Source organism: Grammomys surdaster, unplaced genomic scaffold (genome assembly GCF_004785775.1).
Source record: "Grammomys surdaster isolate TR1022 unplaced genomic scaffold, NIH_TR_1.0 143, whole genome shotgun sequence".
Lineage (NCBI taxonomy): Eukaryota > Metazoa > Chordata > Mammalia > Rodentia > Muridae > Grammomys > Grammomys surdaster.
Window position 1 is genome coordinate 4,654,657 of NW_021604601.1, and position 27,302 is coordinate 4,681,958.

The 27,302-nt window shown below is 42.7% G+C and overlaps 1 protein-coding gene across 1 annotated transcript in view; it reads right to left on the minus strand.

The window, feature by feature from the left end:
* Syne1 (spectrin repeat containing nuclear envelope protein 1) overlaps positions 1–27,302 on the minus strand; it is a 471,763-nt gene that overhangs the window by 251,732 nt on the left and 192,729 nt on the right. Inside the window, exons 41-51 of the mRNA XM_028764327.1 lie at positions 25,255–25,405; positions 24,717–24,875; positions 22,589–22,771; positions 18,019–18,120; positions 15,512–15,715; positions 12,889–13,096; positions 11,608–11,720; positions 9,711–9,916; positions 8,782–8,937; positions 4,106–4,397; positions 2,469–2,641 (exon numbers count right to left, since the gene is read on the minus strand). Of these exons, the coding sequence (XP_028620160.1) occupies positions 2,469–2,641; positions 4,106–4,397; positions 8,782–8,937; positions 9,711–9,916; positions 11,608–11,720; positions 12,889–13,096; positions 15,512–15,715; positions 18,019–18,120; positions 22,589–22,771; positions 24,717–24,875; positions 25,255–25,405 (1,947 nt within the window). The remainder of the gene's footprint in view (positions 1–2,468; positions 2,642–4,105; positions 4,398–8,781; positions 8,938–9,710; positions 9,917–11,607; positions 11,721–12,888; positions 13,097–15,511; positions 15,716–18,018; positions 18,121–22,588; positions 22,772–24,716; positions 24,876–25,254; positions 25,406–27,302) is intronic.

The window sequence follows — 27,302 nt, forward strand, 5'->3', positions numbered from 1 at the left end:
CTGTTTGCCTAGGAAGCCACTTCCTCTTACTGTGAAAACCAAGAACCAAAGCAAAGAGGCAAACAAAACCCACGCTGATGTTAGATGTCCCTGTACTGCCTGCATGGTAGGAGACAGCTGCTGGGTGTTTTGTGACCTCCGATGGTATGCCATCGCCTGTTTATATATTTGTTGTGCTCACTTTGGAACCCACTTCTGCAATCAGGAGATAGTAGGGAAACTTCCAGAATATGGATTCTGGGAGGTGTTTTAGTCTAATTCTCAGTGGTAGTTATTTATCCAACGAGACAACCGGATATGTACAGATCATTTGAGAGAAGATTCAGGGAAGGTGAAGGCTTCTATTCATAACAAACACGGACACAATTCTTTTCTCTACCTCTTCATCAGTAATGGACACAGGGCAGGCCTATGTTCCCTCCCTTTCTTTCCCATCTTTATTCTTTCTTTCTTTTTTTCCCTATCAACTAAGATTAATTTTGAAACAACACAGGAAGCTGTGCTTATTAATAGGGCCATATTGTATTTCGACACATGGATATGTGTTTGAATCAAACTATGCACATTATTTCTTGACAAGGTTCATTCAATGGTGACTTTCCACTACGTTTCCTCCTAGGTTTCTGAAATGTGTACTACATAATTGTGATCTTCCCTTATCCTGCTGTGTGTGGGTCACTGAAGAGTCTTTTGCTCCTCTCTAACTATATTTGTATGCAGTGAGCATCCGTTTCTATCCTGTCTCCCTGGCATGCTCTCTGGTCTCTGGTAATCTGTGAACCTCACTGGATCACCTTTAGAGATTCCACATCTAGGTGGGCTCAGACCATAATGTAACAGCTATAAAGACTTTGGAATACAACATATAACAAGGACACATGCTCCACTATGTTCACAGCAACCTTATTTATAATAGCCAGAAGCTGGGAAGAACCCAGATGTCTTTCAACAGAGAAACGGATACAAAAATGTGGTACATTTATACAAAGGAGTACTACTCAGCTAGTAAAAACAACGACTTCATGAAATTCTTAGGCAAATGGATGGAACTAGAAAATATCCTGAGTGAAGTAACCCAGTCACAAAAGAACACACATGGGATACACTCACTGATAAGTGGATGTTAGCCCAAAAGCTTCTGATACTCAAGAAATAATTTACAGACCACATGAAGCTCAAGAAGGAAGACTAGTGTGGATGCTTCAGTCCTTCTTAGAAGGAGAAACAAAATACTCACAGGAGGAAATATGGAGGCAAAGTGTGGAGCAGAGACTGAAAGAAAGGCCATCCAGAGACTGCCCCACCCGGGGATCCATCCCATATACAGACACCAAACCTAGACACTATTGCAGATGCCAAGAAGTACTTGCTGACAGGAGCCTGATATAGCTGTCTCCTGAGAGGCTCTGCCAGAGCCGGAGATATACGGAGGCCAATGCTCACAGCCAACCATTGGACTGAGCACAGGGTCCCCAGTGGAGGAGTTAGAGAAAGGACTGGAGGAGCTGAAGGGTTTGCAACTCCATAGGAAGAACAACAATATCAACCAACCAGACCCCCCAGACCTCCCAGGAACTAAACCACCAACCAAAGAGCACACATGGAGGGAACCATGGCTCCAGCTGCATATGTATCAGAGGATGGCCTAGTTGGGCATCAATGGGAAGAGAGGCCATTGGTCCTGGGAAGGCTTAATGCCCCAGTGTAGGGGAATGCCAGGGAGATGGGAGTATGTGTGTGGGTGGGAGAGCACCCTCATGGAAGTGAGGGGGTGGGATAGGGGGTTTCTAGAGGGGAAAGGGGATAACATTTGAAATGTAAATAAATAAAATATCAAAAAAATAAAAGACTTCAGAATGGGTTAATGATTGGCCACATGAGAACATTCCCCACTTTGTAGAATTTCATTTCCCCGAGGCTTAGCCATTCAATGCCTGGATATCTGCATCATTGTGATAACCAGAAAAACTCTAGACACATCCTACATCCCCAGCTCGGTGTGATAATTCCAGAGTGAGGAACAGATGCACGCTTTAAGCTCGATTATCAGCACTATAATTTGCTGATAACAATTCCCTGCATGTGCCTTTAAACAGCTAAGAGCTATTAAAGAATCGCTTGACTTATCATGAAAAATTCTTTAAATATTCTCCATTTCAAATGAGACCTTTCCCAAGCTTGTGTTATGTGCCAGGTTCCACGAGGGACACTGGGTGGAGGTTGCGTGGTTGGGGAGAATGGACAAAAATATTTTGAAAAGAAAATACAGAAGCAAAGCACAGTAACATATCAGCACTAGTCTCTGCCCCATGGGGAATATAACACAGGCAAAGACAGGCAATGCCTGCAGATAGCAAAAATAACATGCTTGCTAATTCCACTGCAGGCTGCCTAGATGCTGCACCATGACTTTAGGAAACTGTGGGGTTTTATTTGGGCAAATAAGCACTTAGGGAAGATTGTTGCACCTTTGCACATGGACAGCCGAACTCATGACGTCAGTCCATGTCTTTTTGAGCATCTCCAGCTGCTCCTGAATCGCCTGCTGACCTTCCTTGTTGCTGCTTCTTAAGGCCTGATCCCCTTTTCCAATGGCCATATTCAACTTTACTTCTCCTTCACCTTTCATAAGGAGAATGTCCTGAGGAGGGAGGGGAGAGAAGGAAACATCAGTGGGAGTATGAAAACCTGCTATGCTAAACAATGACTGCTTCCTAGAACTAAGGAACTGAAGTCTGAAGTGAGTTTGGTTCACAAGCATGAATATCCGAGTTTAATCCCCAGAACCCACATAAAAGAACCCACATAAAAACCTGGACCCTTGGAGATCTCAGAGACTGAACCACCAACCAAGGAACATACACGGACTGGACCTAGGCCTCCCCAAATATATGTAACAGATATGCAGCTTGGTCTTCATGTGGGTCACGAACAACTGAAACTGGGGCTATCCCAAAAGCTGTTGCCTGTGTGTGGGATATGTTCTTCTAGCTGGGCTGCCCTGTCTGCCCTCAGTGGGAGAGCATGTGCCTAGCCCCGAAGAGACTTGATGTGCCAGGGTGGAGGATATCTGGGGAGAGGGGCATTTGCTTAGAGGAGAAGGGGAGGAGGAATAAGGAGAAGAATTGTGGGAGGAGGTGACTGGGAGGTGGACAGTGAGTGGGATGTAAAGTAAATACATTAAATTTATTATTTTTATTTTTTTTTCTGGGAGTGGTGACATGTGACTGTATTCTTAGCTCTGGGAGTCAGAGAGAGGTAGATATAGGGCTTCCTGGCTGGCCAAGCTAGCCTGCTACAGGAGCTCTAGACGAATGAGACTCTCAAAAGCCAAAGTGTTTGGTGACAGGAATGACAGCCCCACAGGAATGCACATACTTATCCGTGCTCCTCCTGTTCCCTTGCCAAGATAACTAAGGTGGGACTATCTCATCGTGAAATGGAAGAACTGAGTTTACATAGACACCAGGCTAGACTAATACAAGATAGATACGAGACGAATGGGGTCTAAAGACCAGCTTAAATTCGTGGAAAACTTTGGGCCACCAGCCAACCATTGCAATTTTGTTGACTGGTTTCAGTGAAAGAAAATTAATTTAGGCAAGGAAGACACATCTTCAGAGATGGTAATTTCTCCCTTTATTGCCTAGTTAACTCCCACTGTTCAAGGTCATGTGACGGAAGTCTGCCAGTCATGTTCAAGGTCATGTGACCAGAAGTCTGCCTGCTTTGTGTTTACATAGAGGCCCTGTCAGTCCATTCACAGACCAGACATATGCTTTGCACTAACAATTGACACACTGGTTTCTGACCCCTTGGAACACAGGCACTAACCACAATTTCTACATTCCCAGCAATGCTCATAGTACTTAGTGAGCTTTGACAGTTAACTACTGAATGACACAAAGAAAAACAAACAAACAAAACTAAAGCTATTAAAACAAAAAACATTCCTTTCCCCAAAAGGAGAATAAGGTTTCTCTGAGTGTTTGACCCATTCCCCCATCTCCCACACTTTCACCTGACACTTCCCAGATGATGGGGGCCTATTCTAGATTTGTGCAAGGAGTCAGAGCAATGGACAGCAGCTGTGGGCCGCACATACCTGGATCTGCGACAATCGCGCCTCCAGTGTCTCCTTGTTCCCAAGAGTGCTCTCTGCACAAGCCAACCTGTCTTGCACATCCTTCACCCGAGACCACATGCTCTGCGTGGCTTCTTCCAGGGCCTCGTGCTCCTGCAGGGCCAGCTGACAGCTACGCAGCCTCTCCTTGGTGACTCTGAGAAGGTTCTGGTAGCTGGTGAGGAGCTGGGTGCTCCGGCGGCCTCCCTTCCCTGCACTGTGGCTTTCTTCGCTGAGAAGCTGCCCTCTCTGGGAGAGCTTGTCAAGGGACTCTCTGGACAAACAGAATTTCTTTTTTTAGTTCCAGGATTCTGGATCCAGAGGAATGAAAAATGACTGTTGACGTTGGATCAGGAACCAGACAAGAGCTCATGGCTGATACAACTTTAACATTAAGATGCTGGGGACCACACTGTCTCTGCCTTCTTAGCATAGTCAATACCTGTCAGGGAATATGAATCTACTTCTGCCATATCTCCATCTACGTCCCCGGGGTGGAGCCTATCTCTCTCTAGGAGTTCAGTCCAGAAAGTGGGCTCAGCTAAGCCCGAGCATCCTTCCATTTGTGCTTGATAGCCTAACTATGAAAAGCTCCCATGCTCTTCCGTGGATGTTACAGTTCAAACGTGAAGTGTCCCCCATTGCCTCAAGGATTTGGACACTCAGTTCCCAGCAGCTGGTGATGAGTAGGAAGTTTTGAGACCTGGAACCTTGATAGAGGGAATATGTCACACAGGGTGAGCCTTGACGTCTTATAGCCTGGCTCTACTTCCCATTCACTCTGTGCTTCCTGACTGCTGATTCAGTGTGACAGGAGGCCTGGCCTTTCCATCTCCCTCCCCTCCCCACTCTCTCCACACATTTTCCCCACTACAATGAACTACATCTCCTTGAACATTAAGCCAGAATCAAGCCTTCCTTTTCCAAGTCTTCTCTGTAGAGCACTTTGTCTCAACAACAAAACAAGTAATTAGCAAAGTTGACATCTCTCCTTCATGACAATTCTGCTCGCCTGTTACTTTCTGAGCTGCCTCTTCACAACTCAACACAGGCATCCCATCTCTAGGCAGTATCCATGGCAATCAGAGACAGGCAAGAGATGTGTGCAGGACTCCTGTCTGTTTACTCCATGTCTTATTCCTTGAGTTTTTACACATGTCTACCTGCAGGCTGTGACTGTCTAGAATCTAGGGTGACTGCATCTATCTGCACACTCAGGATGTAACACAATGCTAGGCAGAGACAACAGAGTGGGAAGCTGCCTTCAATTGTCATGGTAGAAGCCAATGCATTCTGTGTACCTTGAACACTGAACATATCTGTACTTGAACATAGCAAACACTTTGGAGCTATGTTAATTGGGTCTAGGGGAAAGAAATTCTCAACTCCTGCTTGGCTTGGTTGTAATTTTCAGAGGTATTGGTGAAACTTGGCCAAGTTGCTTTTATATTCTTTTAATTAGAAAGCAACAACTTGTAATTGCGTTAATGTATGGTTTACACAGTGGAGCTGTGGCTTATGAGCACAGCTGTGTGGGGTTGAATCAGTCTAGTTAGCATGCCCATCACCTCACTAGGTCACGTATTTTCCATGGTGGGAACATTTGAAATTATTTTCTTAGAGATTTTTTTAAAAAAAATTATGGCTTTCTATTTTTAGCTACATTCACATGCATTCAATAGAACTACAACTCAAACAGAACACAACAAACCCTGATATTCCTCATGAGTGGGGATTTTGTACCTTTTGGCAATTATCCATTCATTCCCCTACAGTTTAAAGGCCCTGGAAACAGCAGTCAAGGGGGCCTGAACTTTCCAGGCACTTCACATTTATCAGGGAAAGTCTGAGTGCTTGGCAGGAATGAGCTGTCTGGATAGCCAAGGATGCTCAGTCAGCAAAAGTACTCATCACATATGCATGAGGAGATTCCCCAGAACGCGTGTAAAACTCTAGATGTGCTGACACACGCCTGAAATCCCAGTGCTGAGGACTCAGAGACAGATAGGTCCCTAGAGCTCTCTGGCTAGTTAGCATAGAAGAGATCTTGTCTCAAAAACTAAAAGGGGAAAATAACTTCTGTCGGTACCCATTACTGACCTCTGGCCTCTACATGCCTAAGTGTAGACATACATACACCATACACACACACACAACACACACACACACACATACAGAGAGAGAGAGAGAGAGAGAGAGAGAGAGAGAGAGAGAGAGAGAGAGAGACTCATAAATGTTGAACATACTAGAAAAAGAATGTAATGTATACCGTCAACTCTGGCTGTTTCTGAGCAACTCCTATGTAAATAGCATCTTTTGAACCTCTCTGAGATACACTTATCCAACATGGCTCCTCCTCTGCAGGACACTAGGACATTTGTAATCAGTCTGCTTACTGAGCAGGAAGGTGAGTTAAAGGACACGGTATACCTTTCATGAGTTGCATAGTAACCAACATAAGATGTTTCTCTGCTGATACAAAATGATTCGCTCAACAGACGGTAAGCATCTCTGAGTCCCAGGTCTTTATGCCTTTTCTACAGGGTATGTCCCTCTAATCTTTGATGAGTTGGGTACTTTATGATAGAAAATGCTCAAATAATTGGGAGGAGCAGGTGTATACATGAAAGAAGCATAAGGGTGGCTCGGGTCAGTGTGGTGGTGCATCCCCATAATCCCAGCATTTGGTAGACTGAGGCAGAAAGACAGTCATCTGGAGGTCAGCCTGGTGTACATAGTGAGACCCGGAAAAAACAAAGAAGTAGGTGACAGAGCACAAGAATCTGTGTGAGGAGCTTTCTGTTGCTGCTGGAAGTGGCTACTTTGTAATGAGAGATCCAAGTGAAACACTGGAGGTCACTTAGCACCTGGCCTTAGAATACCAGAGAGGGACACTTCAATAATTATGTACCTATAAATGTTACAATTATTAGATAAACAATGAGGGCCAGGCCTGGTGGTATGCACGCTTAAGGTCCCAGTGCTGAGAGGTGGGGACTGGTACTTGGTATCTCTAGGACTCAGTAGCCAGACAGCCTAGTTTACTTGAATTGTTGCAGGCTGAGGAGAGACCTCCCTAAACAATTAAGGGAGCGTGTTCTGAGGAACGCCAGCTAAGGTTCTCTTCTGGCTGCCACATACACTCATACCTATGCACACTTGGGGTGAGGGGATAATGGGAGGTGTAAAGAGACAATGAATTTTGTGATGGCCCACTTCCTCCTGCGCAGTTTCCGAGCAGTGACGTCAGGAGAAAATGATGTCAGCAGCCTCTGACGAAATGCAGTGGAGAGTAGAAGTCATCGGCAAAGTACTGAGGAAAGGTGGGTGTGGCTCTGGTGATGTTACATTGTATCTAGATCCGAGTCAAGCTTTGGAAAGTAAAATACACTTAATTTTGTAACATCTACTTTGTTGCTATATCGTAAGTAATCAAGAGCAGACCCATACTGGGGAGGTATATGAGCAGGTTTAGATAAAGTAATACTCATTTCGTGTAATTGGATGCTCACGGATCTTGATCTCTGCTGGGTTCCTGGATGAAGCTCCACAGATACTATGTGATGACTTTAGTCATGACATGAATTCTGCTGTGCATTTGTTTGCGAATTTTTTCTTCAAGGCAAGAGGACTGGCACACTGGACCATAAAGAGGACTCAGTGGCAACGGAGAAGGACTGTGGTGTGAATTCGGCAGTTTTTACTCCGACTATGATTCCAGTGATTTGTTTGATTAAGCAAGTGGACTGTGCTGTTTCCTGCCTCATAGACAAACAATGCTCTTCAGAGCTCTCAGTAAGGAACCCAAGTTCTAGACTAAGTGGCACTCACTGGAAAGCCTTTGGCCTTGCCATAGAGGCAAAATGGGAAAGTTCTAGGAGTTAAGCGAGAATGTAAAGAGCAAAACGCTTCAGATGGCAACGGTGTCAAAAGATAAGGGGACTCTTCCCAGGAGAGGAGCCAGGACAGCACTGAAGGGAGACTGCAGAAGAGAGGGACCGAGGGAGAGCCAGACCTAGTGGCCACAGCTCTCAGTCACTAACAACATCGTAAGGATGAGTGAGCAGAATAGGGCTGGAACCTACAATGTGTAAAGACACATGTGGGAGTTGGGGGTCCCAGTTGTATTGTTCTCAGTGTGATTTTGTAGTTTTCTTTAATTATGGCAGCTTCTATTGGTGATAACAAATGCAAGGTAATTCCAGGAAGGGAAGTGAAGTGTTGTTGTTGTTGTTTTTATTGGTGGAGGTTGAGTCTCTATGTAGCATTGGCTGTCCCAGAACTCTCTCTGTAGACTACCCTGGCCTTGAACTCACAGAGATCAACCTGCCTCTGTCTCCTGAGCGCTGGTATTAAAGGCATGTGCTGCCCCAACCTAGCTTAAGTGCAGTGTTCTTAATAAAATCTCTAAGAGCTAACCTTAAGTTAGATAAGGGAGCAGCCTAACCTCTGGAGCAAAGGAAGAGGAAACTAGGCCCACGTCTTTTGCAGACAACCATGTTGTCATAAGGGATTCAGCTGGGTAGTTGACATATTCAGGAGCAGAAAAAACCACTACCAACAAGCAACCAGTATAATCAGCCAAGGACCAAGCAAGTAACTAAACCAGCCCGAGGTATGTGGGCAAATCAACAATCCATTCTGTTTCTGCACCATACCTGGCAGCCAGAAGTTCTCCCAGGAACATCTCGACTTTGTGGATTTCGTTTTTCTTCTCAGAAATATGGTGTTTACTCTCCCCCAAGTTTTCTGTGTTTAACCTTTCCTCCATCTCATGGATCCATAGTTTCAGTTTTCTGTGCTGGTCCTCAAAGCTGAAGAGAAGAACGACATCTTAGAAAACTCATTACGTCTACTCCTGTCCCAGCAGCTGGGGTTGCTACAACCTCTTCTTTGCAACAATTAAAGGCTCATGAACTTTCAACTCATACAGAGATTCAACAAGAAGCTTTTGTATAAATAGTGTGACTATCTGACTAGCAAGACAGTCTCATCCTACAGATGTCTTTTCTCCCTGGAGCATGGAGTTTTCCCTCCAGTGTTATATTCTCTTTCACTGATGTGTGTGTGTGTGTGTGTGTGGTGTGTGTGTGTGTGTGTGTGTGTGTGTGTCCCCCCGGGGGGGACCCGGGGGGCCGGGCGGGGGGGAGAGAGAGAGAGAGAGCAGCATGTGCTTGTGCCTGTGTGTATGTATAACTGATTAGAATCTTAATCCATGAAATTCAATAGCTGTTTTCTACCAAGACTATCCCAACAGAAATAAATACAACGGGAAAGAAATTGGTTTTAATACCCAGAGTTAGCAGGGTCTGAAGTGGCATACAGCCAAGTCATTTGCAATTACCAGTGGACATAATTCCTTGGCTTTATTTTTTTCCTACATAAGAAATTAAGCCAAATGAGATCTTGAGAAGTAGTCATCAGTTATTTCATTAGAGTTAACCTGGTGCTTAAGGCAGGACAACATTCATTATAATTTCAATGCATAGTTCAAACACTATTTGTGTCTTCACATGAATTGTCCCCACCAAGTGTTTGAAGAACCCTTCTATGTGTGGTGAAACCCACATTTATTATAACAACCTACCTCCCCAGCTCCGAAACACAGTCCTGGAGAGCCTGCTTATCTTTAAGGCATTGTTTCAGGAAAGCTTGGAATTCCTCATTGGCTTTTGTGATTTGTTCCTGGATGCTGCTAACAATCTGCTTGGGCAGATGTGCGTACAAAGTTTGTCCTTCCTGAGTCACCGCATCCAGCTTGCTCTGCCCATCACTGAGCGAATCCAGGACACCCTGGAAGTCAATGTAATATAGATAGCTGCTGTTATAAATGGAAATCTTCATCACAACGCTGAGCTGAGACAATAAGGGGAAACAAGGCATAGACTAGAGGGAAAAGCTTTAACAAGGCTAGGTTGAGAAGGAATCGTGCAGTTGGATAAAATCAGGGCTCCCAATTGAGGCAGTGTATAACAGTAGAGCAATTGGAAACAAGGAGAAATTGAAAACAGTATGCTGGATAAGAGTAGATTCTCAACAGCGTTCCCTTCTCAATGGTTTCCTGTCCTTAACGTCACAGTGTCCTAGCTCCAGCTGCCATCTCTGCATGTGGTTAGTGTAACAGTACTGTATCTGGACAGCTACTCTGTATTTTCCTCCTCTTGTCTTGACTACTCTACAGGAAGTCCAGTCCTCAGGACTGGGCCTTCCTTTGTTTGCATGTACCTCTTCTTTGGAAGATCTGTGCTTGGGCTTCTACAAAATAAGGGAAACCCAGAATTAAATGCTAGTCATGTCTCCCTTGAATTCCAGAATGTTCCTCCAATTGTCACCATGATATTTCTGTGTGGAATTCCACAAAGTGGAGAACAATTCCAAGTATGAATTTACAGTCACTTTTGCAAAACAAGCCCTGTGCATGAAACAATAGCTTGATTCTCAATATGGTGGTTTATTGACAGTATTTTATCATCCAGTGGGCCATATGATTCTCATGTACCTTAACAGAGAATTGGGACTGGTTGTTTTATGGAGTATAGGCTGGCCTTAAACCTAAGCCCCTCTTGTGTCAACATCCTGAGTCCCAGGATCACAGGCTTGCACCACCATGATGGGTCTCATTGATTTTTAAAAATAAACATTGGTTTTACAATGCATTGTGCTGCATTCAGATAAGTGTCTATGAAAACTTGGCAAAAAAAAAAAAACCTTCACTTGAATCTATTTGTCTGAAAGTTCATCTTTACGGTAGCCATCTTTCTAGATGCATATGTTTTCCTTAGTCAATAAAACCCAAATAACCTATAATTGCCATTATTGTTTCTAAACTGAGACACCAAGTTAAGAAGAAAGAAGAAGACACAATGTATGCTTTTCCTGTAAACATCAGACAACAAACAACTCCTAGAAATTCCTCACTAGTGGTAGAAAATAGTTATGGTTTTGGTGCTATAAAAATTAAAATTAAGTTTCATTTTGAATGACTTTAAAGTATGGCTAGTGGGTTAAAAATGAAGAGGAGAGAGATCTAGACACCTTCCAGCTTGCTTTTGTTTTCTCTATGACTTTTCTTGTTGCCTAACCCCTCTGACTCAACAGCCCAACTCCATGGTAGGAAGAAGAAAAGGTGGACCAATAATAAGAAGGTTCAGGCAGAGAAACAGTCTGCCACAAGGCAGTGACTGTGTTTGAGGTAAGGAAGGGCATCATCAGCATCACAGCATCCATATCTGCAACATGGCACCCATACCAGCAATACAAGGCATCCATATCCATAATACATCATCTATATCAGCACCACAGCATCCACGTCAACACCGTAGCACCACAACATCCATATCAGCATCATGGTATCCACATCCGCACCACAGCATCCACATCAGCACCACAGCATTCATATCAACATATCATCCACATCAGGACCACAGCATCCACATCTGTACCATAGCATCACAGCATCCATATAAGGATATCCGTACCCATACCTGAAGATCATTGAGCCTTGCTTCAAGAACTTGGCTGTCCCCAGTTAGACTAGAAGATTCTCTGGCTGCTGCTTTTGCTACTAAAAACCATTCTTGGAATTCTTTCATAGAACCTTTTGAAAATTAAAAAAAAAAATAGATAAACCCAAAATGCTGGGTGAGATCTTAGGACAATTGCAGTGAATTATTTCTCCATTCCAGTCCTTTCCTTCCCGCTCTTTAAAATACTCCAAAAATAAAACAATAATATAGAAAATATTATAGCATGATCTGTAGCCATGAATATTAGTGGTGGAATGGAGAAATTACCTGAAAGAGACTGAAAAAATAATAAAATACTAGGAATGTTTGATTTTCTCTTATTTTCCTTTATTTTGGGAAAGAGTTTATAAGAATCCCAGGAGAAACGTACTCAGGAGTGATAAAGATATGTGTGCACGTGTGTGTGCGTGAGCACATGTGTGTGGAGGCCAGAAGTCTGCAGCAGCTATCTTCCTCTGTTTCTCTCCAGCATGTTACTTTTTGTGATTGAGCCCCTCAGTAAACCTGGAGTTCATATATTCAGCTAAACTATTTGTCTAGTGAGCTGCAGGGATCCATCCATCTCTTCCCTTCCAGCACTAAGAAATTAGACATGTGCTACCCGAGTCAGCTTGTTACAGGATACATACCCAGTTCCTCATACTTGAACAGCAAGCTAATTACCCATGAGCTCTCCTCCAGCCCTGAAAGAAAGGTTTTCTTTATGGCCTCAGCAGGAACCACTTTCTTTACTACACTGACTTAGAAAAGATGGACCAAAGTAAGAATGATGTTCCCACATCAGAGTGGAAGACAGCTTCTCAGAAGCAAAAACGGGGAGTTGGAGGTTTCTGGATCATATGGCTGCCACTGCTATGACCTCTTCTAACATCCATGTATACAGCAACAAATCATCCTAGCATGAAAAAGTGTCTAGCTATTTGGCTAGCAGTTCCTGACCACATGAACAGAGGTAGTTCTTCACATGAGTAAGCTCCTGTATAGAAGAGCCAGCTATAATTCAGAATCATCAAAATGGCTAGGTTCGTGCTCTCTCATGGAGAAAGCGAGGACATTCTCTAAAAGGTTAGAGCATCTGTAACGGACCCTTTGTTACCCAAATCTCAGAGCATAAGTGAATTTGAAACATGAATCTGAATAAAAGGTTTGCTCAGACTTCTGCTGGAAGTCTGGGAGCAGCATTTGGTCCAAACCCCTTCTCATAAACAGATGATTCAGACTAAAAGCCCTTCAGCTTACCACTGAAGTGTTTTTCCAGAGAGTCCTGTATGCTGGCCTGGGTTTGGGAGCACAGCTGGCTTGTGGCTTCATGTTTCTTTATTAGCCCAGTCATTGCCCGGCCCAGGCTCTCCAGCTCCACTGAGTGGTACTTCCGGCAGAGACTGTTGAGATCTTCTTGGGTGGAGATGATGCTGTTCTGTTGACTCTGAAGCTCTTTCCGTATGTCCTACATGATGAAAGCACACTGTGACTATACTCTGAAAGATGCTCACCCCATTCAAAAGAAATACCGCAATTATTTCACCTGGTATGTTTTTAAGACCTGAAATTAATAATGTTGAAATCTCCTCAGTTGTGTATACTTCTAGGTTGGATTCAAAAGCATCTTCTATATCTGGTAAGGATCTGTACCTATAAAATCTTACCACTGAGGTCACCTAAACAAGATATATGCAGTGACAATTCCAGGTAACATCTCAGTATGGATAGAAGGAATCTCACAAGGCCTCACCCCTAGACAAAGCTATAGGAAGTCAATGGTTGTCAAGAGAGGAAGAATCAATCTTCTCTGAGGATAGGCTCCCAGATAGGTTATCCAGTCTCAGGTGGTTAGCCCTAAATGTGAGTACATGATCAATACTAAATGGACTCAAAGTAGCTTATACGCATGAGTGTACATGCAAACACTCACACCCCAATAATAATTATTAAAGAAGACATCATGAATTTGAGAGGAAATGGGTGCATAGACGGAGTAAGAATGGGGGAAAGGTTAGAATAGAAATGATATAACTACAACACTCAAGCAAGAATCTCAAAAATAATAAAAGAAATACTAAAAAATTGAAAAGTATGTAATAGACAAAATATGTATTTCATAGACCTGTGTGTGTATTCATGTGTTACAAGTATGTATGCATATGCATATATATGGAGCTTAGAGGACAGCCACCAGGAGCTCTCCATCTTGATTTTGGGGACAAGGTCTCTCCTTGTCTATTTGAGATAGGGTCTTTCATTGGACTGGAGCTCTCTGACATAGCTAGGCTGGCTGAGTTCCAGAGATTTACCTGTCTCCATGACCAGCACTACAATTACAAGTGTAAGTCAAATGTATAGCTCACTTGTTCCCGCCCTCCCTCCCTCCCTCCCTCCCTTCCTTCTTTCCTTCCTTCCCTCCTTCCTTCTTTCCTTCCCTCCTTCCTTCCTTCTTTCCTCCCTTCCTCCCTTCCTTTCTTTTCCTTCTTAGGTCATTTCAGGTCCCCAAGTTTGTCCAGCAAGCAGATAACCAACTGAGCTGTCTCCTAGTCCTGTATTGATTCTTTAATAAATCATATCAGTTCTCCTGGGCAGCAAACAGCCACTGGAAAGTGGTTAGAATCTGGTATGTAATCTAGTATCTCAAGCTAATTTAACAGGTTGTCATAGATTCTCAGCTATGATCCTGAGTTCAAATTCTATATTAGAAATGACAGCATCTCCCATTGTTCAGAGGGGTACTGTGTGTGTTTGTGTAGGGATTACAGGATAGGAAGATACACCAGCAGTTGATTTAAAGCTCTATGTCCTTGTCTGTAGCATAGTATAAAACTCTGTGAAGGAGGAACAGTGGCCAGGGCTGGAGAGATGCCACCGTGGTTAAGAGTTCTTGCTGCTCTCATTGACTTAAGTAGATTTCCAGTACCTGGGTTGGGTGCCTCACAGCCACCTGTAAGTCCTGCTCCAAGCCTACTCTGTACTCTTTAGGCAACCTGGACTCACATGTACACACACACACACACACACACACACACACACACACACAGAGGGAGGGAGGGAGAGAGAGAAGAGGTGGGAGATCGTTTTCAAAAGAACAATGTTGAGAAGTCAGCACAGTATGTACACTTTATAAACTGTTGAGTGGAATTTTCATCTGTTAACATGAAGAGAGGACAGAGGATGATTTCCTCACTTAAAAAAAATCACAGAGTTCTACAGATGAGTACACTCAAATTAAAGAAGGATAGTTAAGCGATGAAAATCTATTCGAGGTTCAAGCTTAAAAATTGATACAAAGTCGGGCTGGAGAGATGGTTCAGGAGTTAAGACTGCTCTTCCAGAGGTCCTGAGTTCAGTTCCCAGCAACCACATGGTGGCTCACAACCATCTATAATGAGATCTGATGCTGTCTTCTGGTGTGTCTGAAGACAGCTACAGTGTACTCATATACATAAAATAAATAAATAATCCTTTTAAAAAATTGATACAAAGTCAAACAGGATTTTCATAGGCTTCACCCTTTTACAGAAAGGAATGTATATATAAACTCTATATGCTATATAAATACAAATATATATTCATGCACACACACACACACATACACACACACTTCTGCATAGCTGGTGGGCAGGTGGGCAGCATAGCATAGCTACAGTCCTGCATAATATCTGCTTTCTCCCCATCGCTCACTTCTTGATGTTTGCATTCAGTTCTTTCCATGTCACTTGGTCTTCTTGTCTCATACTATGACTCGGTTAGTCTGGGTGTTAATTCTTTTAATATGAATAACTGAAAGGAAATGTTATATATTTGTCATAGTTGCAAAAGAGGAAAGTGAATATAAGCTTCAGACGGAAACCATGAAAGCCAGTTTTTGACCTACCTTGACTTTCTTCAGCCCTTCACAAGTCTGGGTTTGGGCACATCTGGTCAACGATTCCTCCACACTGATTAGCCACGCTGTGATGTCCTTGACAAATCTCTCCACTTGGGTGCTCTGAGCTGTAAAATCCTTCAGGGCTCCCTTTGCTTCCTCAGTGATTTCTTTGGCGTGTTCCAGCTTCTGCCTTAAGTCTGCTTCTATAAACTAAATATAAAGCTCAATTTGGTGAAAATCTGGGAGGACGGAAAGCACACTCACCGGCTAGGAATTCTGTTTATGAGTAACTCCATCAAGAACACATTAGGCTCACCATGGAAGCCTCTCCAATACTAATAGTTTTGCCCAGGACAGAAAGCCAGGGAGTGTGGGCTGCCAACCACATTGAGTGAAGAGAAAGAGTAGGAGCTGATCCTTCTCTTGGATAGAGTGTGGTTTTGATGGAGGTCCCAGAGAAGAGAAGATCACATCATCAAAGACAAGCTGGACCAAAAGTCTGCTGTTGATTCTCCATAAGGGACATGCACACAGGCCTGCCTGGATCTGACTCTGGTTGGAGGACCGCCCCCATCACCATTGGATTTAATGGTGAAGCAATTGATTGTATCCTGTAAGATGTGCAGTCAGGCTATTTGTTTTCTATTCCTGGGAGGAGTTATACCAGGAAAGTTGGTTTTTTTTTTTTTTTTAATCCTGAGTTAATAAAGGGACTTATAAGTACTCTAAACTAAAAAATGATCTTAATCCCACAACTCAAAGATCCATGCTATTTGGCAAAATCAGCAAACATAAAGGTTTGTTGTATTCTTTTTTTTTTCTTTTTCTTTTTTTATTTTAACTCCTAGCTCAGAGCAGCTGTGAACAAGGAGCTGAGAGCATCTTTTCTTCTTCTCTGCTCTGTGCTTCTATCCCTGCTTGGCACAGCTGGAGGCTCTACAGGCATAAAGGGCTGGGAGGTGGGAGAGGCTTTCTGAACTGAAGACTCCCAGATGAGTATGAGCTGCCCCTCACAGCCCCTACTTCTCTTGTCTGTGTTTTTTTTTTTCTGAGAATGTCCTCATTGCTGAGACCAACCCCCGCCCCCCCTGCCTGAGACATCCCATCCCCAGCCAAAGGCCTCTAGATGAGTCTGAGCACAGAGTACACTCTTTCCTGCCTCCTCACCCTCTCCTTTATCCGCCCAAGGCATCTCTGGGTTCATACCCTAGAAAGCCTTCTCAGACACGCCAGCTGTCCTCACCTTGTGGACTCTAAGCGTGATCTCTGCTTTCAATCCTAACTGTTGGGTTGAGCCCACATGCTAGTGGTACACACTCCCCTCCCCCAAGTCCCCACAACTGCCGCTGAGATAATGCTGGCCACCCACAGGAGCCTTTACTCTTTGGCAAATACATCAGAAGTCAGCCAGCCTGCCTGGCAGGATTTAGAAACCAGAGGCTAGTGGCTGCCAGCTGCAAGGGACAAATTATGCCGCCCTCTAAGTGGTGTGGCAGAAATTCTTTTCCTTATACTTGAGGACAATTAAGGCAATTAGGACAATCACCCGACCTCCTTGGGGTGGGGGTGGGGCAGGTAGAGGGAAAGAGGAGAGATGCAGAACGATAGTAGCTCACATCCCAAATCCTTGCTAAATTCTCCCTCTGTAATAGTCCACATTCCAAATACACATGACAGTAGTCACCATCCCTTTTTATTCCAGCTGTGAATAGGAATGTCATTTCCTTTGCTTAAGGTGAAATGTCCAACATTCCCGTACATGCTTGCCATCAGGGCCAAGCATGGCTACTCAGTTAAAGAGAAAGTCAATGACAATGGTACAAGAAAAGAAAAAAAATCCATGGACATAACCAAAAATAAATAAATAATAAATAAATAAATAAATAAATAAATAAATAAATAAAATAGGCAAAGGTACCCCAGGGATGTCAGCTAGGAGCTTGTGAGGCTGTCAGCCGAAGTGGTAAGCCTCATCACACTGGGCTCATCTAGAGCTCAGACATTTGAGTAGCCCAGGTTTCCTGGCCAACCCAGCTCTCCACTGACCTGCCTCGTAGTTCTTGGGACTGGGACCATCTACAGGACTATGAAGGGACATTAGTCCTGGCCCTGTCCCCAGGCCCAGTTACTAAATAAATTAACACATTATTCGTGAGATCACATATTTAAAGGGGCATTCTATTCTTGTCTAAACATAAAATGTGTCAAGAAACAATCAGGTTGATACTGCCTCCCGAATTCAATAAGGAAAAAACTACTCTTATACTAACATTATAATGCTTGAATTGTAAGTGTATCATAAATATTGGTAAACTAGATTTTACTGATGTTAATGTTTAACCCCCTGTATATGAAAAGACCCACGTTTGCCAGGAATTATGGTGATCACACACACACAGACACACAGACACACACACACACACACACACACACACCTCTTGTATTTTGGGAGCGAGGATGTGACTGGCTGTTATGTGGTATTTATTAGAAAAGTTATCTGACTTCACACTCACCTGAAGTTCTGTTGGCGTTTCTGGATTTTTCGTTAGTTCTTTAAGATTGTTGATTTTGGAATGCAGTTCTTCCAATTTTAAGGCTTTGTTTTTAACTTCAGACTATGAAAGCAAAGACACAGGGGAAAGGCATTACCAATCCAAAGACCGACCGGCTACGCTTGGCCTCTCACACTGAGAGCTGTCAGGATGCCAGCATTAGGCAGTCTTTAGAAAAGCTCTCCTACTTTTTCACAAGTGTGGAAAATGTTACCATTTAAGTTCACTCTGAATAAAAGGAGCATGTGGGAATTTCTTGCTTCCCACCCTCTTTTATTGGAAAAAAAAATCCCCTGGAAAAAATGAAACGCTGACCATAAGTGTTGAGTCAGTAAGGATGCCCACTAGGCTGTTATTTCTTCATTAGCAGTATTATTACCCGTTACTGTGGCAACGTTAAAGTCTTACAGAAGCATGCTAATGCAAATGCACATCAGGACTGCCCAGCTATAAAGGTACTGTCAGCACTACCCACAAGACACGCTTCAAATTAATATTTACAGGACCTTGAAGCAGAAATAATTTTGACATCTGATATGTTACCTCCCATTCTTTGCATCAATAATTAACATACAAAAGGATTCCAAACCAAGAATCATTGCTGAGCAAAGATACTCGGAAACTGCATAGTTTTGAGTCAGAAAGGAATATTTAATAAAAGAGCCCCCTCAGCTTGAAAAACAGAACTTAGTGCTTTGTGAACACAGTGTCTAATGACCTGAGCTCAGGAAGCAATTCAATGCCAGGCCTGGTGGCCTCTTGTAGAGACAGCCAGGCAGTTAGAGAACTCCCCTGCTGAGCTACACTCATTTCAAGTTTGGTGGGAAGAAAGGCCCAGCAGCAGGAAGGACAAGGGCATGCACTGGGTTGATTCCAGCACACTGATTGACTAACTGGTATGTCACGTGGTCAGCAACAGAAAGCCCATCTCAGAGAGACTCAACCTTGCCACACTGAATAAGGGCTTGAGGGACACAGGCAGTAGTTTCTGCAAGTCATCAAAAGAAGGCTGATTTGGTAACTTCCTATCCTACTAAAAACCACTACTGCAGGCTCTACTCATGACGTCACTATCTCTGTGGAGCAGGAAGGCACATCCTGTAGAATGGCACAGCGTTTCATGGCCTGGCCAGTGTCTGCTGCAGATGTAACAGACATCATGAATCCAAAGGCTTAGAGCATGTTATTGTGTGTGATAAGGATTAATAAACAATGATGTCTTTGAGACACGCTCTTGCTATGTGACTGAGCTAGCTTCAAACTTGCAACCATCTCTCCATCTCAGCCTCCCAAGGGCTGTGAGTATAGGTTTGGACCACCATCACATCTGGCAAAGATGATAAATTTTGACCATTCATTAATTTTGTTTTCAATAGAATTTACTTGACTGTAAGTTTATTTGCAATTATGGCCTTAAAAACATATTTGGGTGTTTTGCCTGCTTGTATGGGTGTGCAGTATATGCATGCCTAATGCCCATTCAGGCCAGGGAAAGTACTTGGTCCCCAGGAACTCCCGGCACAAATGGTTGTGAGATGCTAGGTTGGTGCTGGGGACTAAACCCAGCTCCTCTATAAGAGCAGCAGGTACTCTTAGCCACAGAGCCATCTCTCCTGGACCTACAATTAGGTTTTTTTAAATATTTATTTTACTTTTAAAATAGAGTGTATGTGTACATGTGTGTTTGTGTTGTGTGCACAAACATGTGCATGTCTGTGCAGGTGTGCTTATGTATATATTTATGTATGTACACATAATTGCAGGTACCTGTGGAGGTCAGAAGCATTGGATCCTCCTGGAGGTACACGTTGCTGTGAACTTAGCAACATGAGTGCTGGGAATTGATCTTAGGTCCTCTGTAAGACCAAGGTACACTCTTACCACTAAGTCATGGTTCTAGCCATTCAACTAGGTTGCTTATTTTTAATTATATATTTATTTAGTATTTTATGGTATGAATTTTTGTCTGCATGTAGGTCTGTCTGCACACCATGAGTATGTATGGTTCCTGTAGAGGCCAGAAGACGGGGTCAGTTCCCCTGGAACTGTTCTAGAAAAATGTAGGCTACCATGTGGATAATGGGAATTGAACCCAGGTTCTCTGGAAGAGCAGCCAATGCTTTTCAGCAGCAAGCCAACTCTCCAGCTCACGTTTTGTTTGTTTGTTTGTTTTGTTTTGTTTTTTAATGACTGTGTTTAATGTTGATGTATGCAATTCCTCACAACTAGTTTTTATGAGCCTGACACACGACTCCAGCACATATCACTATATGAGCTGTAAAATTAATTTTACCATCAGTATTAGCAACTAAAAAGACCTTGGAATTCTTTGTTATGTCTGAATAGTTTTCTTGAGTTCTGATACCCTTAGAAATTGGAATTAGATTACAAAATCTCTAAAAAACTATTTGAGTCAGAGGTACTAGGTAGCATAGGCAGTACACTAACATCAAACTACGGTCACTCATTTGGTTCTTTGTATGTGCCATGGAGTGGGCACCGAGCTATAGAATAGGAATTGGCGCTTCCCTTACCAAGAGGACAGTCAATTACACACCTTTTGAAATAGCTCCCTAATTTTTAATAATGGCCTAATTGTCACTGAACATTTTAAACATAAACACTTGTATGCGCGTGGGCCTATGTGCAGATCTATATACCTGTGTGTGAAGGCCAGTGGTCAACACTGAGTATCTTCCTCAATTTCTCTCCAGCTTATATAGAGAGGCAGGGTCTCTCACTTATACTTAGAATTTATTGATCTGGCTAGCCTGACTAACCAGCATGCTCTCAGGATCCCAGGACGGCCACTGATTCTTGGAGATAAGATTACAGGCAGACCACCATATTCACAGACCTTTGTGAGAGGTCTGGGGATTTAAGATCAGGGCCTCATACACACACAGCAAATACTTTACCTGTTGTAAACATGAAAAGCAACATGGATAGGAAAGGATTTATTTGACTTATGTTCCTATGTCAGACTCCATCAGCGAGGGAAGTGAGGGCAGGCACTCAAGCAGAAGATGAGGCAAGAAGCATGGATGAAGGATGCTCTCTGGCTTGCTCCTACAGCTTGCTCTTTCATACAGGGATAGCCCTGTCCAGGGATAGCCCCTCCTACATAAACCATCAACCAGGAAATGCTGCAGATGCCAATCTGATAGAAGCAATTCCTTAATTGAGGGTCCCTCTCCCCAGTTGACTCAGTTTGTATCAAATCACCAAAAATAACTAACTGTCAATGAATTTCAAAATCAATGCTATAAATGGGACTGAAAATAGCTTAAAATAAATAAGCAGGGAGTTTTAAAAAGGTCAGGGGCACTTTCTAACCATAATTTCCTTCTATTTCCATAAATAAAGTATAACATGGTACCAAACATAACCACAGACCAATGTAAGTTCTCAGTAAAAGATGTGGTTTTGTTCTGAATGAAGGGAGAACCATAGGTACAAAAGGTTTCTATTTGGGTTTCACACAGGAAGGTACCATATTGTCAGAATAACTGGCCAGCTTATGAACTTTTTTTTAACTAATGTTTGAAGTTCCTTGATATGGGTAGAATGAAAAATGTCCCCATATGCTTATGTATTGGAAGGCTTGGTGACCAGTTGGTGGCACTGTTTGGAAAGGTCATGGAAGCTTCATGAGGATGCCTTGCTGGAGGAAATATGTTAATGGGGCGGGATTATACTCTAGCCCTACTCTCCAATTTCTCTGTCTACCTCCTGTGTAAAGATGAAATGGGTCGGCCCACCTCACACATCCTACCCCCATGCTGCCTCTGCTATGACGGACTGCATCCTTCTCGAAACTGTGAACCTAAACAAGCCCTTTCTCTGCAAAAGCTAATTTCTGTCCTCATATTTCATCACTGCAACAAGAAGGTCACTAATACCAGCCCCAAGTAAGAAAAAGCTTTTAAAATTGATGAACTAGAGCCTAATCGAGCTGTTTTAAATCAACAGCTGAGGTTAGGTGACTTTTGTCTTACTCATTTGTGTCTTTGGAGAACGGAATGGGAAGGGGATAGGGATGTCACAAGAAGACCAATAGAGTCAACTAACCTGGACCCTTGAGGTCCCAGAGACTAAACCACCAACCAAAGAGCAAGCATGGTCTGGACCCAGGCCCCTCAACATATGTAGCAGATGTACAGCTTGATCTTTATGGGGGTTCCCCAACAACTGGAGTGGAAGCTGTCCCATGATGGTAGATCTGGTTCCTCTAACCGAACCGCCTTGCCTAGCCTCAGTGGGGAGAATTCACCTAGTCTTGCAGTGACTTAATGTGCCAGGGTAGGGTGATACCACAGGAGGACTCCCCTTTCTCAGAGGAGGGATGGGGGGAAGAGTCATGTGAGGCGGAACTGGAAGGGGGGCTGCTATCAGGATGTAAAGTGAATAAATAAATTTTAGAAATTAAAATTAATAAATTAAAAAAGCAGAATGGACTTAGAAATATCTATTATTCCTCATTCTGTAATATGTTGTGTCCCAACCTCTACGTGTACAGATGGCCAGTTACCTCCAGTTCTTTCAGGAATTCTTCAGCTCTGAGACTGTTGTTTAGGTCGCTGACGTTTTCAGCCAGCTGTAGGAGAGAGGTGTTGGACCACCCTTCAATCTCGTCTTTACTTGAAAGGACATCGTCCCAGGTGGACAGGCTCAATCTCAGCCTGTCCATGTTTTCTTCAATTCTTTCTGACACCTGGAAAAGAAAATAGGAGCCGGGTCATCAAAATATGAGGTTTCTGGGACACTCACTCCCCAACAAATGCTTTCCTGATGAGTTATATTCTGACAGATGACATTTTAAAATAATTATTGTACATTAATTAGTGTGCCTTAAATGCTAACTGTAGGAGGAGCTAAGGTGGGAGAAGTAGAGGAAGAGGAGGAGTTGGGAGAGTAAGAGAAAAGAGGGATAGGAGGAGCTAGAGAGGGCAGAGATGTAGGAGGATGGAGAACCACACAGGTATGGAGAGCACCTGTGGGGAACAACTTATAAACTTATAATTAGGTTAGCTAATTGGGATACAGCTCTCTTTGTATGGGAACCTTGTTATTAATCATTACAAAACATATAAAGCCTTTGATTAATCTATAAGAATTAGCGTTTCATTCTCTTACTGGGCTTGCATGGATGGCAGAATGGTCTGGATAATGCCCTGCCTTGTGGAGACAGTGTGGAAGATTGGCAGGGCCATCTCTCATGCTGGCGTCTAGTGGGTGGCATGGCTGGGGTTTCTGGCAGGCCGGTTCTAGCTGCAGCGCGCATGGCCTCAGGCCGAGAAACATGGCGGCTGGGCTAGGCAGAGCCGCTGCAGCTTGGATAGTCGGATGAACCAGAGGCCGATTTTTAATTAATTACTACATCAGCTAACAATCACACAGACTGTGGTCCATCGATGGGAGGGTTGTTTTCATTCTGAGACGTTCACTTTTCATTTGTAAGCTGCGTGACTAATGACAAAGGGTACATCAGAATGCACAGAATTGTCATGCAATACATAAGAGTCCATGGGAATGAAGTCTCTTTGTGGTGGGTGGCCTTGTATCTATTTTCTTTCTTTCTTTTTTTAAACTTATTTTATGTGTATGGGTGTCTAGCCCACTAGTATGTATATGACCACGTGTGTTCAGTGCCTGCAGAGGTCAGAACAGGGGACCGATCCCCTGGGACTAAGGTTACAGATGGCTGTGAGCAGCTGTGTGGTTGCTGGGAATCAAACCTGGGCCTTCCCCAAGAGCAGCCATTCCTCTTTACCTCTGAGCCGTCTCCCCAACCCTGTGTTGATTTTCAAAGCAACACTCTATGAAGCCGGCCTTTGCTACTTTGTGGGTCTTCTTTCTTGCACCCTTCTCTCTTCTTTTTCCACCCTTTCAACCCCCTCGCACTAGACAGGAGAAGGGAAAAGGAATAGAAAGGAATAGAGGGGCGAGAGAGGAAAGGAAAGAGATCCCTGAATCTAATTTCTTTTCTTCTTATTTCTTCTTCAAGCATGACTTCTATCAATCTGCAACCAATCCTGACTTTCAGGGCCCTAGCATTTTTACAATGCCCGAAGAGTCCTCAGAATTCTGAAAGTCACACAATCCCAGAAACTATCTGCAGCTGGCAAAACCATGCCTCTACTCGAGTACGATGCAAATCACAGTCAGCTGCCCCATATCCCACACCTGGGATTAAAACCAAAGCACATTCTTATATTATTTCTGTTTTTTTTTAAACCAAAGTTCCAAAATTCTCAAAAACGCCATTACAATTATATGTATTTTTATTTATAATTCTGTATAGAGATGAATATTAATTAGATTTCAGCATATCTATGACATAAAAAATATTTAGCATCTGGTCATGAGGCTGGTGCATGCCAGTGCAAAACCTAAAAGCCACGTCTTTAAACCAATTTTTATCCATAATTTGTCATGCTTGAAGTTATCAGACGGAACTCCAGAAATCTGTACGTTTTGACAGACTAATTCATGTAGCTTTTTACTATCTCCAACTATGATGTGACCATTATTTTTCTTTACTTTGGAGTTGACTCTAAAACAGTCAAAGTCGAGTTCTGTTCTTTGGTTAATCCTCTACTGAATTGACTGCGAAACCTGTGTGAAAGCCACTCACAGACACCAGGGGGCGCTCTTACATCTAGCCACTTGTCCAGGGTGCTCTCCATGTCTGTCTTGACCAGGCTGAAATCTCCACTGTGGATTTTTTTCAGCTCGAATAACAGTTGTTTGCCTTTGCTGGTAAAACTATCCAACTCCTTCTGTTTAGAATTCATTTCATTCCTGGCAGTTTCGTGCTGTGGACAAAAATGTTTCCTTAATTAGTAAAACAGCCAGTGATAAGGGTTTAAAAACATTTGCCTCCAAGACATGTAATTTGTTCGTCTTTAGGCAGAAATGAATGACTGTATATGCATATGTATGCATATGCATATGATGTATATGTATGTATACACATCTGTATATATACACATATAAAGACATATATTATGCATATTTATGTATAATTTTCTTGAATTAAAAGAATTTTAGTATTACAAAAAAGAGTTGAACTGTTAACAGGAATTACCCACCTCTAAATGTACAAACAGGAACTACTGTGCATGGAATCTCTTGTAGAGTAAAATGGGTGAACAAACATCCTAGACCACTTAAATAAACGCACTTGCATTTTACCTTGGAAAAAGTTCCCTTAAGGTCCTCCTGGTCCTTTACGGTAGCTCTCATCGCAACGACATTGCTGGCATCCTCCAGAACTTTACACACTGCTGACTTCAAGTTCTGATATTCCCTTAGTAAGTCAATAAGTCCACAGCACTGGCCCTGGCTGCAATGATTAAGGAAAATATCTCACTTATCACACATCAGGAGAGGGATGAGTTCCCTTGGATTCAACCTGATACAGCATTGCACAAAGAGATGCATTCAGAGATGGCATGGATACCCACCATGGTCTCCCCACTGACATCAATACTGCTACTAGTTAATGCTGCTTAATTTCAATCCAGTCTGCTCTCCAACGCAGTCTTACATGCGTCACCCAAATATTTCATGTTTTAAAATAGTTTTTCATGCTGCTGTTTTAGTCACTTGGATGTCATAAATAGAGGGAAAGGTGGGGAGAAAGAAACCAGTAACATATAAAGCAAAATAATGTTTGGGTGGTGTGGTTAAGTTAAAAAAAAAACAAACCTGTGTTAAAAGTCATGATACAAGCCATTCCAAATTTTGTTTCAAAGGCCTTTGTATGGGATGTGATGAGGTCTGAGCTCCCTTCTTTCAGTGTGTGCAGATGAGTATCCAAATGTCCCAGCATCCTTCACAGAAGAGAACCTCTCCATCGAGGCGCTTTACAACATTGTCAAAAGTGCACTGACTGTGAGTGAGTGATATATATTTCTGTCTTATTTATTTATGCTCTATTTAATTATTCTCCAGCTTAAACAATTAGTGACCAAGGTAATGTGAGTCCTACAATTCCCTTTTAAAAATGAAAAAAGAAGATAGTTATGTGCCCCTGTGTGTATGTGTATGTGCACATATGTATGTGCACTCCTACTAAAGCCAGATGTCAACGTTGGATATTTTCCCAATCTATCGCTACAATATTTTTTGGATCAGTCTCTGCCACTGAACGCAGAGCTTACCATTTCATCTAATCTGGCTGTCAAGCAAGCCTCAATAATCCTCCTGCCTCCACCTCCCAGTGCTGAGATTGCAGCCATACCGCCTGTTTTCTGTGGGTGCTGGGCTGGTACTTTAATTCAGGTCTTCATACTTGCATAGCCAACATTTTAGCCACGAAGCTATCTTCCCAGACCTACCTTGTCACAAAATTACTGACTACTTTAGGCTATTTCTTTTTAACATATAACATTTAGAATGACAATTCTAATTTTCTATAAAATTATGTAGAGATTCTGTTTGGGATTATACACTTATAAGAAAAACCTCAACAACAATTTTAAAAACTAACTGATTCTTGAGAGGTAGTAGCACACCCCCTTTAATGTCAGCTCTCTGGAGGTAGAAACAAGGGGATCTCTGTGAGTTTGAGGTCAGCCTGTCTATGGATCCAGGTCCAGGACAGCTAGAATTATACAGAGAAACTTTGTCTCAAAGCAAACCAAACCAAACCAAACAAACAAACAAAAAAATCTAACCAATTTCAGTAAATATTTTATTAAAGAAGATACACATAGATAGCAAAAAAGAACTATACCCCTATTTTCATTCATCACCAGGCAAATACAAATTAAAAATCTGAGATACCTCTCTCTATATGGCTGTTAGAAGGTGATCAATCAATCAATCAATCACATGCATCAAACTTGGTGACAGTAGTAAGAGTGAGGAACAATGTGTATCTGCTGGAGATTTCAGTTGACTGGTGTAGATACTTGGTTGAAACTCCTTGTCAGTTTCTTATACATTTAAGCATATGCTTACCAAGCAGCTCCACTTAGGTAATAGTAAAATCATGAATGCAAATGTCCATAGATATTCAATATGTAGTGATCTACATCAGAAATTCATCATTTGACCATCAACAAGACAATATAGTTACAGTGTCTGTGGTACATCCAATATTAACACATGATGACAATATCTATTATATGCAAACCCATGTGGAGTGAGAGATGAAAGGACAGGCACAAAAGTGGTTCAAGGTTGCCAGGACAGTGCCTAGCATGAGAGAGAGAGAGAGAGAGAGAGAGAGAGAG